General features: G+C 36.9%; 1 protein-coding gene across 5 annotated transcripts in view; it reads right to left on the reverse strand.

Moving 5' to 3' along the window:
* ALMS1 (ALMS1 centrosome and basal body associated protein) overlaps positions 1–19,375 on the reverse strand; it is a 210,439-nt gene that overhangs the window by 89,237 nt on the left and 101,827 nt on the right. For all 5 annotated transcript variants that reach the window (XR_002824358.1, XM_023732665.1, XM_023732673.1 and 2 more), the window contains 2 exons: positions 19,159–19,292; positions 12,815–14,553 (listed from right to left, as the gene is read on the reverse strand). Coding sequence is in view for 4 of the 5 variants with exons in the window: in XM_023732665.1 (XP_023588433.1) it covers positions 12,815–14,553; positions 19,159–19,292 (1,873 nt within the window). In the remaining variant the exon portion in view is untranslated. The remainder of the gene's footprint in view (positions 1–12,814; positions 14,554–19,158; positions 19,293–19,375) is intronic.

The following is a 19,375-nucleotide window of genomic DNA, read 5'->3' on the forward strand; positions in this document are numbered from 1 at the left end:
TCAGATGGGATATACTCAAGGTTGTATTTTGGCTCCTGTGGACTTGTTTTAATTTTTTTCAGCTTCATCTTGAACTTGCATATGAGCAAATGATGGTCTGTTCCACAGTCGGCCGCTGGCCCTGTTCTGATTGATGACATTGAGCTTTCCTATCGTCTCTTTCCAAAAATGTAGTCGATTTGATTCCTGCGTATTTCATCTGGTGAGGGCTATGTGTATAGTTTCCGTTTATGTTGATGATAAAAAGTATTTGCAATGAGTAAGTTGCTGGTCTTACAAAATTCTATTACATGATCTCCAGTGTCGTTTCTATTACCAAGGCCATATTTTCCAACTACTGATCCTTCTTCGTTTCCAACTTCCACATTCCATCACCAGTAATTATCAATGCATCTTGATTGCATGTTTGATCAATTTCAGACTGCAGAAGTTGGTAAAAATCTTCAACTTCCTCACCTTTGGCATTAGTGTTTGGTGCGTACATTTGAATAAAAGTTGTATTAACTGGTCTTCCTTTAGGCATATGGATATTATCCTATCACTGACAGCACTGTACTTCAGGATAGATCTTGAAATGTTCTTTTTGACGATGAATGCAACACCATACCTCTTCAATTTGTCATTCCAGCATAGAAGACCATATCATTGTCTGATTCAAAATGGCCAATACCAGTCCATTTCAGCTCACTAAGATCTAGCATATTGATTTTTATGTGTTCCATTTCATTTTTGATGACTTCCAACTTTCCTAGATTCATACTTTGTACATTCCATGTTCCAATTATTAACAGATGTTTGTAGTTGTTTCTTCTCATGTTAAGTCATACCACATCAACAAATGAAGGTCCTGAAAGCTTGACTCCATCCATGTCATTAAGTTAGACTCTACTTTGAGGAGGCAGCTCTTCCCCAGTCGTATTTTGAGTGCCTTCCAACCAGAGGGGCTTATCCTCTGGCACTGTATCAAACAATTCATAATGTTTTCACTGGTTAATTTTTCTAGAAGTAGACCACCAGGAAGCTTTGCTGAAACCTGTCCACCATAGGTGACCCTGCTGGTATTTGAAATACCAGTAGCACAGCTTCCAGCATCACAGCAACATACAAGCCACCACAGTACGACAAACTGACAGACATGTGGTAGGGATCAATCATGTATATAAGATCAAATGGGCACACTTGCCCAAAAGCAAAGACAAGTAGGCAGGCAGGGATAGGAAAACAGGACAGATGGAAACAGGAAACCTGGGGTAAAGAAGGGGAGAGTGTTGATAGAGTGTTGATACATCGTGAGAACTGCAACCAATGTCACAAAACAATCTGTGTATTAATTGCTGAATGAGAAATTAACTTGCTCTGTAAACTTTCACCTGAAGCACAATAAAAAAAAGGAAGTATCAATACTGGTTCATCAATTGTAACAAATGTACCACCTCAATGAAAGATGTTAATATTAGAAGAAACAGAGTACAGTGAGGGGAGGGGGTATATGGGAACTCTGAACTTTCTAGACAATTTTTCTATAAGCCTAAAATTGCTCTAAAAGCTAAAGTCTATTAAAAAAAATCCATCAATTTGATATACCACATCAACAAAATAAAGGAGAAAATAAATATCATCACCTCAATATAAGCAGAAAAAGCATTTAATTCAGTAATTATGCATGATAAAAACTTGTAGCAAAGGGACACTACAAAAAAATTTACAGTAATCATCACATTTAATAGTGAAACGTGAAGAATGTTCCCCATGAGATTAGGAACAAAATTAGGATGCCAACTATTATCACTCCTAAATGACATTCTAGTAAAGGTTTTACATGGTACTAGCAGTAATGCAGAAAAAAGAAATAAAAGGTAAAAGGATAAGAAATAATACTATTATTTTTTAGATGACATAATTGTATACATAGAAAATCCGAAGAACCTACAAGTAACTTATTAAAATATAAGCAAAGTTGCCAGATACGAGATTAATTTTTTAAAAATCCATTGTTTTTCTGTATCAGAAAAGTTATAAAATTAAAATCTAAAAAATACACCATATGCAATATCATCAACAAATATCCAATAGTAAGTATAATAAAAGATGCAAGAACTCTAAGTAGAAAACAATTTATTATAGAGAAAAATTAAAGGTAATCCAAATAGGATTTCCACTTCCAAGTAGAATGTAGTAGGTAGCTACATGCCATCACTCCTGATACAACCAGCAAACCTATTTATACAAATTATAAAACATACAGTTTTTTGTTTTTTGTTTTTTTTATCAGACAGCTATGGAAGCAATCAGGAAAATATCAACTAATATGCTAGAGAGGGTCATTTTGGTGATTCTGAGCAGAGGCTGAGAATTAAGCTTTGTTTAATTTCATTGAGGAAAGAGAAGTCACCAGAGCTTTTGATGAACCCACAGGCTGGCTTGATGGATTGGAATCTAGAGGAAGCACAAATGCCTAGCTGATTTCTCCCTCAGAACATTTCCTGAATTTTGGGTGGTATAGTACACTGGGAGACTAAGCCAGAAAAGCAGAGTAAAATGTCGTGCATCGTCATGGCTCTATAGGAGGCGAAGTCTCACTAGATAAAGAAGCCTGAGACAAACACACATCTGGTCTCCCCTTCAAGACATTTCCCAGATTTTGAACCTACATAAGTTGGGAGGCTGAACAGCCAAAGTCTGAGACAGAGAATTTTCAAAAGTGATGAAGTAGAGACCCACCAGACTCTCAAGCAAAAGTTCAGGAGGACCACCCCCAAGAAGGTGGTTGGGTCAGAAAAACAGTGAAATTACTTACAAGACAAATTTCCATTTAAAAAACGTAACTGCAACAAATACTAGTCCCCCCTTACAACATCTGCCATATTTTAAAGCTGCAAGGCTGGTAGCCTAAAGAGATGAATTAAAACATCTGAAAGACGGAAATGAGTATCTCCCTGCATTTAATTATTGAGGCATCAAAGACCTGTCAAGCTAAAAGCAAAAATTCAGGAATGTCACATGTGATGAACCAGGACAAATCGTGGGTGGAATGAATCAAATAAAGTTTCAACCCAGCTCTGACCCTGTTAAATTCCTTTAATGATGGATCAGCCACCCTATCTGATTAACAGAGAAAACGGAAAATCCTCTCTGGTGAAAAGTAATATCATCAGTCTCTACTATTCTTTTATTTACAATGTTCAACACAATAAAAAAAAAATTTAATATGTAAAGCAGGGAACAGACAAGAAAAATTGATTCACAGGAGAGTCAGATAATAGAGTTAGCAGAGAAAAACATTAAAATGAATATTAATACATTAAGAAAGCAAAAGACAAAAACAGTCAATAAAAAGACAGAGAATGTCAACAGAAAACTGGAATCTTTTTTTTTAATCAAATGAATAGTTTAGAATAAAAAAATACATCATCTGAAATGAACTTATTTAGTAGTATTATTAATAGCAAAATGGACACAGTAAATGACAGGATTAGTAAACTCAAAGAAAAAGCAATAGAAAACAACCCAAAAAAGAAAAAGAAATGAACAGACGAGAGCATAAAAACTCATGGGACTCATTCATACAGTCTAATACATGTGAAATTTTATTCCTAGGAAAAGAGGAAATATTGCAGAAACATTATATGAAGAGTTAATAGGTGGAGCGACAACACACAAAACAGTGGAGCAAGAAGTTTTAGGGTCAGTCCCTAGGCCAAAACAACAATTAAACTGGAAAGAGCAATTGGAATCAACTGTTCTGGATCTCTGGAACCTGATCAGACACTTTATTAACCAAGTAAGTGCCTGATGAAGGCAGAAGTCACTGATCTTCCTTAGGTGAGTTACATGTGCCAAGTGGCCGCCAACCCCCCATTCCTCTGCCCCTCCACAGTGGTGCAGACAGAAGCCTGCGTTTCTTAAGTAGTTGACTGGTGCCAGGGTGGGCAATGGGAACCAGTCTTTTGAGGATTTGGGGTTGTATGGTTTGCACAGTTGGACTGACCCAGCAGTACCCTGAGGGATTCATATAGACAAGTGTCATAGTTTTGGCGCTGTCACAGCAGTGGTTTCTCCTGGTGGCAGCAAATTAAAGGGCCAATGTGCCATTTTTTTTCCTTTTTGGTGAAATCTGTCAGGCCACTGAATGACTAAAGAGATAAAAGAATAGAAATTTCAGTAACCACACAAAATTGGAGTATACATTTTGCAAAAATAGTTTGGAAAAGTCAATACATTGTCTTCATTAAATAACAACAGCAATCCCTGAGGAGTGAGAGAATCAAATTTCCACAATTACTAAATTCTAATACCCAGAATATCCAGTTTTCAAGAAAAACATAGAAAAAAACAAAGCATAGCCCATTTTTAGGAAAAAGAATTTGACAGAAAACATCCTCAAAGAAGTCCAGACACTAGAAATACTAGTCAAAGATGTAAAAATCAACTGTCTTATACATGCTCAATGAGGTAAAGGAAACCGTGGACATCTAACTAAAGGAAATTAGGAGAATAATGCATGAACAAAATGAGAGTATCAATAAAGAGACAAATTATAAAAAGGAACTAAACAAATTCAGAGCTAAAAAGTATAATAACAAATGAAAAATTTACTAGAAGGGTTCAATAGCAGATTAGAACAGGCAGAAGAAAGGATCAGCTAACTTGAAGACAATTAAAATTATCAAGTCTGAGGAGAAGAAAAATGAACAAGGCCTATGATACTTGTGGGACACTATCAAGTACACCAATATAGGCACCAAAGGAGTACCAGAGGAGAGTGGGAAAGGAGCAGAAAAAATATTTGAAGAAATAATGGCTGACAACATCCCAAATCTGATGTAAGATATGAATATATACATCCAAGAAGCTCAAGGAACTCCAAACGTGATAACCTCAAAGAGATCCACACCAAAACACTTCACAGCCAAATGGTTGGAAACCAAAGACAAAAGGAGAATCTTGAAGGCAGCCAAAGAGATGCAATCATCACATACAAGTAATTGCTGATAAGATTAACAGCGGATTTCTCATCAGAAATCATGGAGGCCAGAAGGCAGTAGAATGACATATTTAAAGTGCTTAAAGGGAAAAAAAAATGTCAAGCAAGAATTCTATGTCCAGCAAAACTATCCTTCAAGAATTAGGGAAAATTTAAGATATTTCCAGATAAAGAAAAGCTGAGGGAGTTCATTACAAGTAGACCTGCCCTACAAGAAATGTTAAATGGAGTCTTTCAGGGTGAAATGAAAAGATAATAGTAACTCAAAGTCATAAGAAATAAAGAACATTGGTAAAGGTAACCATACAGGTAAATACAAAATCCAGTATTATTGTACTTTTAGTTTGTAACTTATCTTTTTTTCCTATATTATTTAAAAGGCATATTTAAAAAGTTATAAATCTCTATTAATAGTTACACAATGCATAAAATTTAATTTGTGACAATAACAACTTAAAGGGGGAGGGATAGAGATGAATAGGGGCAAAGTTTGTGTGTATCACTGTAATTAAGTTGATATTATTCAAATTAGATTATTAAAAGTTTAAGATGCTAACTGTACTCTGTAACCACTAAGAAAATAACTGGAAAACATACAAAAGAGGAGGAAGGGATCAGAGTAGTTGCAGTGCAATGGATCACTTTTGTGTGGCCTTTCTTGCCATGGTCTTGTAACTCCCACCCAAGTGATTACATAGGACCATGCAAATAAGGTGTATGGAACCGTAATGAAGGGATTGGTCAGTTTTGCCATTCTGCTAGTCTTAAAATGAGCCATCCAGAGGCAGGAAAGAGAGGATCTCGCCACCACCAAGGAAGGAGAATCAAGAGCACAGTGTGCCCTTTGTACCTGGGATCCTTGCGCTAAGAAGCTCCTGGAACCAGGAAACCAAGAGAGAGCTGTAACACTGAAGACGGCAAGAAGCGGTGGCAGAGAAACAGCAGCAGGAGACGGGATGGTAGACTTCCCGGTGAGAAAGCTGAGTGCTTTCAGGCAGGAGAATTGCTGGCAGAGTAGGGTGCCTCCAGACACTTGGTGAACCTAGGTTTGCCAACCTACAGAGCTAGAGCTGAGTGTCTCTGCGCCGAGGCTTACTGGTGTAGTGTGGTGCCTCTGGGCACTTATCAGCAGAGCTAAAAGAGCTTTGTAACACTTGCCTGAGTAGGGCACAGGCGTGCCTATGGGCATGGCTAAGAGGCTGTCTTGATCAAAGAACTGTATCCTGAGTGTTCCTGAACCTGAACTGTAACCTGTTTACCTCCCTAAGAAACACTATGATCCTGAGTATTGTCAGTGAGTTCTGTGTGTCCACTGCAATGAATTATCGAACCCAGCAGAGAAGTAGGGAGTGCCATGGGAGGGACGGTTGGTGTCAGAATTGGTAAAGATGGCAGAGAGAAGAGGCATGTCTGACCACCACCTCACAGGAATTAGCCTTGGGCTGTTGCCCTTGATTCTCCTTCCCCCTCGCAAAGTTACAGGAGGTCAGACGCTGCTTCCACGCCATTTTTATAGGAGTACACAACAAAAATACAATTAAAAAAAAAAGGCATTAATAGAGGGCTTGATGAACAAAATACATATAAGACATACAGAAAACAAATAGCTAAACGGCAGAAGTAAATCCTTCCTCATCTGCAATTACTTTAAATGGATTAAACATTCTTATTAAAAGACAAAAACTAGCAGACTGGATAAACATGCTCCATCTGTAAGATGTCTGTAAGAGACTCAATCTAGATACTAAGACACAAAGAGGTTAAAACTAAAGAATGGAAAAAGACACTTTATGCAAATAGTAACCAAGAGAGCTGGGGTGACTATATTATTATTATACAAAATAGATTTTAAATCAAAAAAGCTTACAAAAGGCAAAAAAAAAAAAAAAAAAGACATTATATATTGATAACAGGTTTCATCCAGCAAGAAAATATAACAATTAGAAACATACATGCTCATAACAGAGCCCTAAAATACATCAAGCAAAAATTAATAGAACTGAAGGAAGAAACAGACAGTTACATAATAATAGTTGGAGACTTCAATACTCCACTTTCAATAATGGATAGAACAACCAGATAGAAAATCAATAAGGAAATGGAGGACTTGAGCAACACATGAACCAGGTAGACTTAACAGACATATACAAAATAATCCAACAATAGCAGAATAAACATTTTTTCAAATGCACATGGAATATCTGTAGATAGACCATATGGTCTATCTAACATAAGGCTAGGCAATATATTGGGCCACAAAACAAATATGAATAAATTCAACAAGACTGTAATCATACAAAGTACTTTTTTCCAATCTCAACAGAATAAAACTACAAATCATTAACAGTAAGAAAACCAGAAAATTTACAAATTATGTTGAAATAAACAACACACTCTAACAACCAATGGATCTAAGAACAAATAAAGAGAGAAATAAGAAGATATCATAAGACATACGAAAACGTAACATATTAAAACTTATGGGATGCAGTAAAAGCAGTATTAAGAGGGAAATTTATACTAGCAAATGCCTACATTAAAAAAGATTTCAAATCAATAACCTAACATTACAGTTTAAGGAACTAGAAAAAGAGCAAACTAAATGCAAAACTAGCAAAAGGAAGGAAATAATAAAGATTATAAAGATCAGAGTAGAGATAAATCAATTAGATAATAGAAAAAAAGGGACAAAAATCGATGAAACCAAAATTTGGTTCTTTGAAAACATAAAAGTTGACAAACCTTAGCTAGACTGACTAAAAGAAAAACAAAAAGACATAAGATGCAAATTATAAAATCAGAAAGTGAAGACATAATTACTAATTTTACAGGAAAAGATTGTAAGATAATACTAATAACAATTGTATGCCATCAAATTGGAAAACCTAGATGAAACAGATAAATTTCCAGAAACATACAAACTACTGACAATACCACATGTTGGCAAGGATGTGAAATAACTGGAATTCTCATATACTGCTACTGTGAACACAAAATGAAACAGCTATTCTGGAAAACAGTTTAGCAATTTCTTGTAAAGTTAAACATATACCTACTATATGACTCAACAATTCCACTCCTGAATATTTATCCTAGAGAACAAAAACCTGTACACAAATGTTTATAGCAGCTCTAACTGTAATCACCTCAAACTGAAAACAGACCAAATATCCTTCAATGGGTAAATGAATAAACAAACTGTGGTAATCTGTACAACAAAATACTGCTCAGCAATAAAAAGTAACAAACTTGATTTCACACAAAAAAGAAGGATGAATCTTAAATGAATTTTGCTAAGTAAAAGAAGTCATATACCCAAAAGGATGTTACATATTGTATAATTCAATTTATATGACACTCTGGAAAGACAAAACTGTAGGGAGAAAAACAGACCAGTGATTACCAGGGGTTACATGGTAAAGGTGCCTGGTGGCACAGCGGTTAAGAGCTCAGCTAACCAAAAGGTTGGCAGTTAGAATGCACCGGCTACTCCTTGGAAACCCTATGGGGCAGTTCTACTCTGTCCTATAGGGTCATTACGAGTCTGAATCAACTTGACGCAACGTGTTAATGGGGTAAGAGGAAGAACTGTCTATAAAGGTGTGGCATGAGGGAATGTTTGGTGTGATGGAACTGCTTTGTATGGAAGTGTGGTGATGGATTTGTCAAAAACAACTGAGCTGTACCCAAGAAATGGTGATGTTTACAGTATGGAAAATTTTTTAAAGTTAATCAGAATCTGGGGGCAAAGACAGAATGCAGAATGTGAAAAACGAATCTACCTGTATTACAAATTAATCTCATATTAACACTGAAGAATATGGGGAAGAAAGAAGCTGAGCTAAGAAACTTAAGGAAACAGTATTTTGGCTGAATATTTTAAGGTTAAATTTAAAAATAACTATATATAACACTGTACTCTAGTTGGAGAATTTGTTTCTCATATGAGTATGGGTTAGGAATTCTGAAACTCCTTTATTTGTATACGAGCGTAAATATACTGTAGATAATGAGAACCAGGTTTCTCACTAATGAAGAAAGAAGTTACAAATAAAGAAAAGCGGAAGGCTAGAATGAACCCTGTAGTTCTGGATTAAGTTGGAAATATCAGTATAAACTCATGGGTTTAAAAGTATATACATATATATATATATATATATATATATATATATATACACACACACACATATATATATATACACACATATATATATATACAGATTAATAGATATAGATGTGGGTATATGCGTGCGCTAATTAGTACACATAGGTATATTTCTTAGCTTATTTGCTGAGAGGGGCTAGAAGCAGTGACACCCCAGTAGCAATAAGCAAACATGATGCTTACATCTTTGTTTCAAACACACCCGAAGGTTACCGGGAGAAATGGTTGATTCCAGGGCTGAGGCAGACCACAGAATCCAACCTGAAAGAGCTCCCAACAGCCAAAATTGGAACAACTTGAGCAACAAAGTAAGTAACGATAGTGTAGGACTATAACTTTAAGAATTAAATAAATATTCATTAATCCTTACTGATATAAATAAATAACTGGAGGAATGAAAAACAAAGAACAACTCTTCCTTTCAGAAAAATTTCAGTTAATAAATATGGAAGGAATGAAAGAAAAACACCACTGGAGCACCACCGTATTAATTGCCAGAGGCAAGACCCACTGATGGATGTTACAATTGGTGGTCAAAATTTAAGCAGAAACAGGCTATTTGTATAGTCTAACAGTATCTCCCCCAAATATTTAGTATTTATGAAGGAAAAATAGGAACTTTACAATGAAGACTCCTGGCAGACACCACTTTAGGCAAGTGGTCAAGATTAACATCACCAGTAATACGTAACAACATTATGTATTCTCTAATGTGATGCATTAAGAGTGCATAAATCTCAAACTAATCTTGAGAAAATACCAGACAAAGCCAAAGGACTTTCTCCAAAATAACTGATCAGTACTCTTCAAAGTGTCAAGGTCATGAAAGACAAGGAAAAATTGAAAAAAATATCAGACTGGAGGAGATTAAGCGGATATGACAACTAAATGCAAGGTGGGGTCCTGATTACATTCTGAAACAGAAAAGGCTGTTTTGTGGAAAAACCAGGTAAAACCCTAATCAGTCTGTACCAAGTGTGCAGTTTTGTACCAAGGAAAATTCCTTACTTTTGATAAATGTTTTATGGTTATGTAAGATGGTAACATAAGGGAAGTTTGGGTGAAGGGTATGTGGGAACTGTGGTAGGCAACCTCAAAGACATCCCCCAGTGATCTCTGTCTCTTGGTATTCACGCCCTTGTATGATCTGTAACACTTGTGTGTGGGCTGGATATAGTGACTCATTTCTATCAGACAGAATGTGGCAGAAGTAAGGAGATGTCACTTCCAAGATTCGGTTACAAAGACTCTGGCTTCTGTGTTGGGCACCCCCTGTTGTTCTCTCACTTGCTCAGTCTGAGAGAAGTTAGCTATCATATTGTAAGCTGCCTTACGGAGAGAACTACATGGTAGGAAACTGATGTCTCCAGCCAGCAACCATGTCAGTGAGCCTGGAAGCAGATCCTCTCAGTAGAGCCTTGAGATGAGATCACAGCTGCCGCCAACACCTTGACTGCAATCTTGTGAGAGACCCTGAGCCAGAAGCACCCAGCTAAGCCATGCCTGGATTTCAAACTCACAGAAACTCTGGGATAATAAAGGTTTATTGTTTTAAGCTGATAAGTTTTGGGATAATTTGTTACACAGAATAGATCAGTAATACAGGAACTCTCTTATTGCAACTCCTCTCTTAAGTCTAAAATTATCTCAAAATACAAAAGTTTAAAAAATATACATATATATCACTTGGTACAAGTAGCAATCGGTGTCTCAGTTTTCCAGTGGGTAAATGGGGAAAACCCTACCTCACAGGTGTGTCATGAAGACTAAGTGAGGCAGCATGTAGAAGTCCCTCACTGCTAGACTACGACATGTGGATGCTGGATAAATACTTTTCCCCTTCCTTCTTTCCAAACTCAGTGTCCTGTATTATGGCATGCTTCCAACTATTAGGTGGAAAACATTAAACACAAGAGGAAATTTTGTTTACCTGAATTAATGGTACATGTGCACAACGAAATACTACGCAACGAAAAAGAACAATGATGAATCCGCAAAACATCTCACAACATGGATGAATCTGGAGGGCATTATGCTGAGTGAAATAAGTCAGTCACAAAAGGACAAATATTGTTGAGACCACTGTTATAAGAACGCAAGAAAAGGTTTACATACAAAAAAAAGGATTCTTTGATGGTTATGAGGTTAGGAAAGGAGGGGGAAGGGAAATGAATAGCTAGATAGTAGACAAGTGTCAACTTTGGTGAAGGGAAATGAATAGCTAGATAGTCGACAAGTGTCCACTTTGGTGAAGGGAAAGACAACACACAATATAGGGGAAGTCAGCACAACATGACCAAAGCAAAGGCACAGAAGTTTCTTAGACACATCATAATACCTTGAGGGACCAAGTTGCTAGGGCTGGGGACCATAGTCTCAGGGGACATCTAGATCAACTGGCATACAGTTCATAGAAAAAATATTCTACATCCCACTTCGGTGAGTAGTGTCTGGGGTCTTAAAAGCTTGTGAGCAGCCATCTAAGATCCATCTATTGGTCCCATTCCATTTAGAGCAAATGAGAATGAAGAAAACCAAAGACACAAGGGAAATATTAGCCCAAAAAACTAAAGGACCACATGAACCACAGCCTCCAGTAGCCTGAGCCCAGAAGAACTAGATGGTGCCCAGCTACCACTACTGACTGCTCTGACAGGGATCACAACAGAGAGTCCAGGACAGAGCTGGAGAAAAATGTAGAACAAAATTCAAATTCATGAAAAAATACCAGACATACTGGTCTGACAGAGACTGATGGAACCCCTGAGACTATGGCCCCTGCACACTCCGCTAACCCAGAAGTGAAACCGCTCCTGAAGCCCACTTTTCAGGCAAAGAATAGATAGGCCTATAAGACAAACAGTAACACATGTGAGGAATGTGTTTCTTAGTTCAATCAAGTATATGAGACCAAATGGGCAACTCCTGCCTAAAAGCAAGATGAGAAGGGAGGAAGGGACAGGAACTGGATGAATGGACACAGGGAATCTGGGGTGGAAAGGCAGAGCACGCTATTACATTGTGGGGATTGCAACCAATGTCACAAAACAATATGTGTATAAATTTTTGAATGAGAAATTAACTTGAGCTGTAAACTTTCACCTAAAGCACAAAACTTTTAAAAAATGAATTAATGACAAAGTCCTAAAATTAGGCTGAATAATATAAATCTCATGCATTTATTCTTGAATTAGGTTTCCTCCCCTACAGTACACTGTGAGATGGGGCACAAGGACAAAATAATTTCCACTGATATTAGATTGAAGATTTTCAATTCTATGAAATGAAAACACTGAGAGGGAAAGAGACAAAGAGAGAAAAAGAAAGAAAACAGCCTCTCAAATCCTGGTCTTGAGCATATTTCCAACACAGTAAATAAGGGATTAGTAAATTATACCACTGGATGATCAAAGATTCTTCTCAAAATAACTCAGTGTTTTACAAAACTTGATGCCAAGTCTTGCCAAAAGCCCCCTGAAGTATAAATACATGTTCTCTCTTACATATTTATTCATTTCCTGAAAAGACTTCTAGCAGATTAGTCACATACAATCTCCTCTAAGAGAAAATCATACTGCCTTTCCCCTAAGAAGTTACATTTACTTAAAAGTATTTTAAACTCTTTATCACAAATGCCATCAGCTTATTATTACAATGAGACTCACCGATCTGCAGATACTGGAGTCCCCTCTGGATTGAAATATCCTTCCAAATCTGAAATGTTCACTTGGGTTTGCCTTGAGGTCACTATCTGGCTATTCTGAGGTCTGATTTTCAAGTCCTGAGTAATAGTACTACAATCTGTAAGAGGAAAATGTACGACTTGGACGTCTAGTGAAGATTTAGATTCTGAGGTTGGTTCCAATGATCTCGAAGATATGGTTTGTAGTTCAGAGTTAAACTCTCTATTCATCCTTGATTTACAAACAGAATCCAATGAATGTAACCTTTTATCTAAGGTTCCACTATCCAGCTTGGAAGGAGTCTTGGGAGAAAGAGTTATACGAACACAAGAAAGTGCTTTTCTATTTGAAGGTGGAGTACAGTGATTTGGGAATGACTGGGAGATCGTATTATTGAACTTAGCTTCAACATTTACCATATTAGAACTATGTGATTTAGGCTTATGTTGATTATCCTTTTCTACTACACATTCTTGATCTTGAGGAAAGGGGGAATGGTGTTTTTTCACATGGTGATCTACACATGGGTCTTTGCTTTGTTCAAAGAGCTCGCGTTGTTCAAGAAAAATGTCACAAGGAAGGTCTAAAGCTATACAATCCTGACCTTGAGGAATGGGAGAATGGTATTCTCTCATCTGATAATCTACATGTGAGGCTTTGCTTTGTTCAAAGAGCTCTCGTTGTTCAAGAAAAATACGAGAAGGAAGGTCTGGAGCTACATAATCTTGATGTTGAGGAGGGGGAGAATGGTTTTTTCTTATGTAGTGATTATCTGCATGTGGGGCTTTGCACTGTTCAAAGAGTTCACGTTGTTCAAGAAAAATGAGTGAAGGAAGGTCTGGAGTTATGGTTACATTCTTCTCTTTTACTCCTAGTGTGGAACTCAGTCTGCCCATGCTAATGAAATTGCTACAATTTGCAATGGGACTGGGCTCAGAATGACTGACTTTAAAATCTGATACTTCTAAGAGTTTTTCTTCTTGGTGAGAATGCTCAAAATCTACAGGTAATTTTTGGCTTTGCCTATCGCTCTCTGCTAAAACAGTCAGATCTGTATCTGGTGAATGACTATACATTTTAACTGATGAAGAGGAAGAGGTTTTCTGTTTTTGATCTCTAATAGGATTTTGCTCTTCAGTGAAATGAGAATTAAATACCCCCACAGGTGCTCCAGTACTACCTTCAGTAACACCAACCTTAAAAACAGAGGAATCTGAAATGCATTTAGAATGTCGGTGAGATGAAAAAGTGATGGAGGTAGTCAACTTTTTCACGGGTTCTGGGGGCAGCATTTGTGATGAAGAATGAAAATCCATTTCCTCAGGTGGCACACAAGCAGGTTCTACTAATTCTGACAACCAAGGGTCAGTCTTTTCATGGAAAGGCACTCGAAGATCCTTGCTAATTTTAAAGTTATCGGCTGTGAAGTTTTGAAATGGGGAATGGCTTCGTAACTGCAAGGAATTCCAAACTTTGAAGCGGGGGTTGTTCTGGTCTACTGATTTTGAGAGGTTGATGTGCCTGGCTCTCCATGATGATGGGCCCTGCTGTTCTCTGATCATTTCTTCAGGTTCATCAGATCTGAAGACACAAGGATGACTGTCCAATTGTGTTTGCTGAGTAGTTAGAGTCCTGAAACATCCTTTTTCATGGCTCTCAATAATAATGTGACTACATACAGCTTCTGGCTTGCATCCTATTCCCTGTGGACTCTGTAAACCCTAGAAGATATAAACAGGTTCTTACTTGAAGTAGTTCCAAATAGTTACATAAATATCAGTTTTATATCCAGGCTAAGATTTGACCATGAAGCTCAGGCTGTGCTGTTCTTTTACTATAAAACAGGTAAAAGAACACAGCAAGAAATAGGCAGGTAACTATAGAATAAAATGGTTCATGATACAGTTCTCAAAATTTTCACTAAAGTAATCATAGCAAAATCTATTACTGTCCCCCAGTATTCATTCTCCCCTTCTTCCTTTTAGTAATAAAGGCTCCTCACCCTAACTTTTGCTGGTCAGACAGTCACCAAGCAAAGACATTTCCAGTTTCTTTTGCAGTAGATGTGACCATATGACTAGCCAATAGGATATGAACAAAAGGAAGAAGTACAACTTTTTCTTCCTGTCCTTAAAAATCAACTTCTTAACCTCCGTGCTCCCCCACTACCATCATCATTACTCTTGTCAGCTGAAAACGGTGATGCCTAAAACAAACTTGGAAGCCATGTGTAAGGATGGCTCAGCAGCCTAGCCAGCTTGGGTCCTTGGGTGACCTCAAGAAACAGAGCTCACTTTCCTATCCTGGACTATGACATAGGGGGGAAAAAAAGTTCTACCTTACTAGAGCCATAGTATTTTTGGGTCTCTTTGCTACAGAAGCTTAACCTGTATGCTAACATTTTACCCCTAAGAATATGAAAGAGAACTAGTAGCTCTTCCTGGGGCATAGGATCAGCACCCAAAGCTGACTACAGTAAATATAAAATTTCTTTGTGGTTTTTGTATTTTGCCTATAAAGTCATTATAAATTAGCATTCTATTTGATGATACGACATTTATTTTTATATTAAAATATTATAAATTAAGCAGCTGCTTCCAGAAAGATGGAGTAGATGTACTTTTCCTTATTCCTCCTGCTAAATACAACTAAAATTCCTGGTCATTATATATAAAACAAACGTAAGAAGACTCTGAAAGGTGTAGAGAAGAAGGTAGACCAACTAGGGACCTTGGGACCTGGGACCTAAGGAATTACATGGTGGTGAGATCTCCGGGTTTTCCTTTTGTCTTATATATCCCAGACTTGCAGCTGAAGAAGCCAGCAACCTGGAAACAAAGGGCACAGACAAAAAGCCCTAACAAAAACCTGCTCTCACTAGCTAAAACAATAAAGGTACAGCCATGTATATGTCACCCAGATCCAGACATACAACCTTTCCTATACCTAAGAAGATCTCTTGTGCCTCTTCCCAATCAATACCACACACTCAGCCTCATCAAACACTGTTCTTACTTTTATCACCATTGATTAGTTTGTCTGTTTTTGAATTTCATATAAATGGAATCATTCAGTATGACTTTTGTGTCTGGCTTCATCTGCTATATTTTATGTGTGAAATCCTTCAATGCAATTAAGAAGCAGTAGTTTGTTCTTTTTTGTTGATACGCAGAATTCCACTGTATGAAGAAACCATAATTGATTTGTCTGTTCTACTCTTGATGGACATATAGGAAGTTTTCAGTTTGGGACTACTATTATTATTTTTGTCCTGTCCTTTAGCTAACATATGCACTGATTTCTCTTGAGTGCACACCTTGAAGGAGAGCTGACGTGCCACAGTGCAGGTGTATTTTTACCTTTACTCCACCACCACCAGTTGCCATTGAGTCAATTATGACGCATGGCAACCCAGTGTCAGAATAGAGCTGTGCTCCATAGGGTTTTCAATGGTTGATTTTTAGAAGTAGATTGCCAGGCGTTTCTTCCAAGGGCCTCTGAGTGGATCTGAACCTCCAACCGTTCAGTCAGCAGTATGTGTTAACCATCTGCACCACCCAGGAACTCCATACCTTTAGTAGATAATGCTTAGTTTTCCAGAGTATTGTACCAATTTTCTCTCCCACTAGCAATACATAAGTATTCTACTTGCTCCACAACCTCCCCAATATTTAGTATTGTTCTCTTTTTAATCTAGCCATTCTGATGTGAAGTAGTATCTCACTCTGGTTTAATTTGCATTACACTGATGGATAATGAAATTGAGAACCTTCTCAAACACTTACGGGCCATTGGCATAAGTTCATTTATTAAGTACCCATTTCAAGTCTTTGGGGAGGGGGAACTGATTTGTGTAGTTCTTTATAGGTATTCTGGACTTAGGTCCTTTGTCAAATGTACATACTATAAATATTCCTCCATTCTGTTCATAGTGCCTTATCTTTTCACTCTTCATAGTGCATTAATTTTAATGAAAAGCAATTAATCAATTCTTTCTTTTATGGTTAGTGCTGTTTTGTGTCCTATTTAAGAAATCTTTGCCTACCTCAAACATCATGAAGAGATTCTATATTTTCTTCAAGAAGCTTTGTTATTTTACCTTTCACATTAAGGTCTATGATCCATCTCAAATTAATTTTGTGTAAGATGTGTCATGGGGACAGGGTTCTTTTTGTTCCTCACATGGACAGCAAATTGATCACAGATAATCAATAATCAACTCTCTGCGAGTTTAAGCACTAATCACCCTAGTGGTTAAAACAACCTTATTCAAAAGGCTTTAGATTTTCCTCCCCTATAACCTTGTCTAAGGAGCCCTGGTGACGCAGCAGTTGAGAGCTCAGCTTAATCGAAAGGTTGGTTGTTCGAACCCACCAACTGCTTCACAGGAGAAAAATGTGGCAGTCTGCTTCTGTGTAGATTACAGCCTTGGAAACCCTATGGGGCAGTTCTACTCTGTCTTATAGGGTCGCTATTGACTTAATGGCATGAGTTTTGGTTTTTATTTATAACTCTGTCTGTTTAAACATTTTTATCATTAACTTGAAGGAACCCTGGTGGTGCAGTTGTTAAAAGCGCTGGGCTGCTAACCAACAGGTCAGCGGCTCATACCCACCAGCTACTCCACAGGAGAAAGATGTAGCAGTCTGCTTCCGCTATAGGGCAGTTCTACTCTGTCCTACAGGGTCACTATGAGCAGGAATCGACTCAATGGCAATGGGTTATCAATAACTTGGATAAAAACGGTTTTCAAATATACAAAGCTGGAAGAAATATTTAATATAATAGACGACCAAAATGAGATTGAAAGTTATTCCAATAGGCTTGAACACAGTGATATGAAACCAAGAAGAAATACAGCAGAGTTTAAAAGTATTACATGGGCACAAGAAATGGGAATAGAGATCTTAGCAGTGGTTTATATTTTACCAAAAAAAAAAAAAAAAAGCAAAGTATGATGTGACCATTAGAAATCTCAGAATACATTAATAAAAAGAGAACTACCAAATATACTTCGTACTGGTGAGACAGCATGTGTAGTATTGTGTTTAATCTAATTCAGCATACAATATTTTAAGAAGAACACAGACAAACTAGGGTCTACCCAAAGGAAGGCAATCTGATTGCTGAGGAATCTAGAAACATCAGCATATGAAGATTTAAAAAAACAGGGAAATTCAAATCACTGGGGAAAAATATGTACTTTTAAATAAATGGTGCTAGGACAATTAATTTTCCATTTTATTATTTAATTTTGTTGTTCACAAGCATATATGTAAAACCTAAAATCCAGTTTCACTTATACTTTTAAAAAATGTTGCAGAAATTGAGATAAACCAAATAATTAAGCTATATCACTTAAGTAGGAAGAAACTTCTAAGAAACTCGGTATGAATCGGACCATAAAGTCCATGCATATAATAGGTACATCAATGCTTACAGAATTAGTAATAATAACAACAACAACTGCCAGTTATTGGGCGCTAATTAGATATGACACATTCTACTAAGCATTTTATAGGCATTATCTCATGTAATCCATACCACAACTGTATAAAATGGTTATTATTATTATTGCCTATTATTGTTCATAATGCAAAAAATTGTTAACAATCAAAATGCCCTATCCACAGGAGAATGGATAAATTGTGATATACTCATACACTGAAATATCATACAGCAATAAAAAGGAATAACTAAAACTATTATATCTACAGGGACAAATCTCAAAAGCAAAGATTATGTGAAAAAAGCAATTCTCAGAAGAATATATGCCATTCTGATCCCATCTACATAGAGTTCAAAACCATGCTGAAGAGCAAGGAAACCAACACGTTAGGATAAGAGAGGAAAGAGACACAACTGGGGAAGAGTACCCAAAGGCTTCAATGGTATTTGGCAACATTCTATTTCTTACGCTGGGTGACTGGCACACAGAAATTATTTGTATTTCTCTTTATCCTTTAAATACATGTTTCATATATATTCTTTTTTATGCACAAAATGGTTCCTAATAGAAGGAAACAAGTACTATTAAAAAAGAAAGCCATTTATATGGGTGACATTTAGTGTCTCTATTCTAATAATATATTGATAAGGCAAGCAAACCCATTCTTATTTTCTAAGATCAATTTTTCTCAATGGATGAGTTTGGGATTAAGCAAAAGATAAATCTTAACTTTTGAAGAATTAAGACTCCTAACACTTTAGCCAAAGACCACTAGTGACTCAGCTGAAGTCATCAATGCTAACTAAGGGTGAGAGATACAAATTCCACCACCCTTTCTTTCACGTTTTCCCTTTAGATTTCCAGGTTTCTCTCATACCTGGGACAAGTCAGTTGTTCTCCTATGACCAAACAATTTTGCCTTGATCTCTTCCACTTTTCTTCTATCATCTTCATTTAATTCTGAAATGGAGTATCCACACTCGTGAGCCAAATTAAGCTTCAGATTCCAGGCTGGAGAGAAAGTATAAAAACACCTGAGATAATATAATGCAATAGTGATCGTTTGTCAGTAATTATAAGAGCACAGATCATCA

This window comes from Trichechus manatus, unplaced genomic scaffold (assembly GCF_000243295.1).
Source record: "Trichechus manatus latirostris isolate Lorelei unplaced genomic scaffold, TriManLat1.0 scaffold00004, whole genome shotgun sequence".
Taxonomy (NCBI): Eukaryota; Metazoa; Chordata; class Mammalia; order Sirenia; family Trichechidae; genus Trichechus; species Trichechus manatus.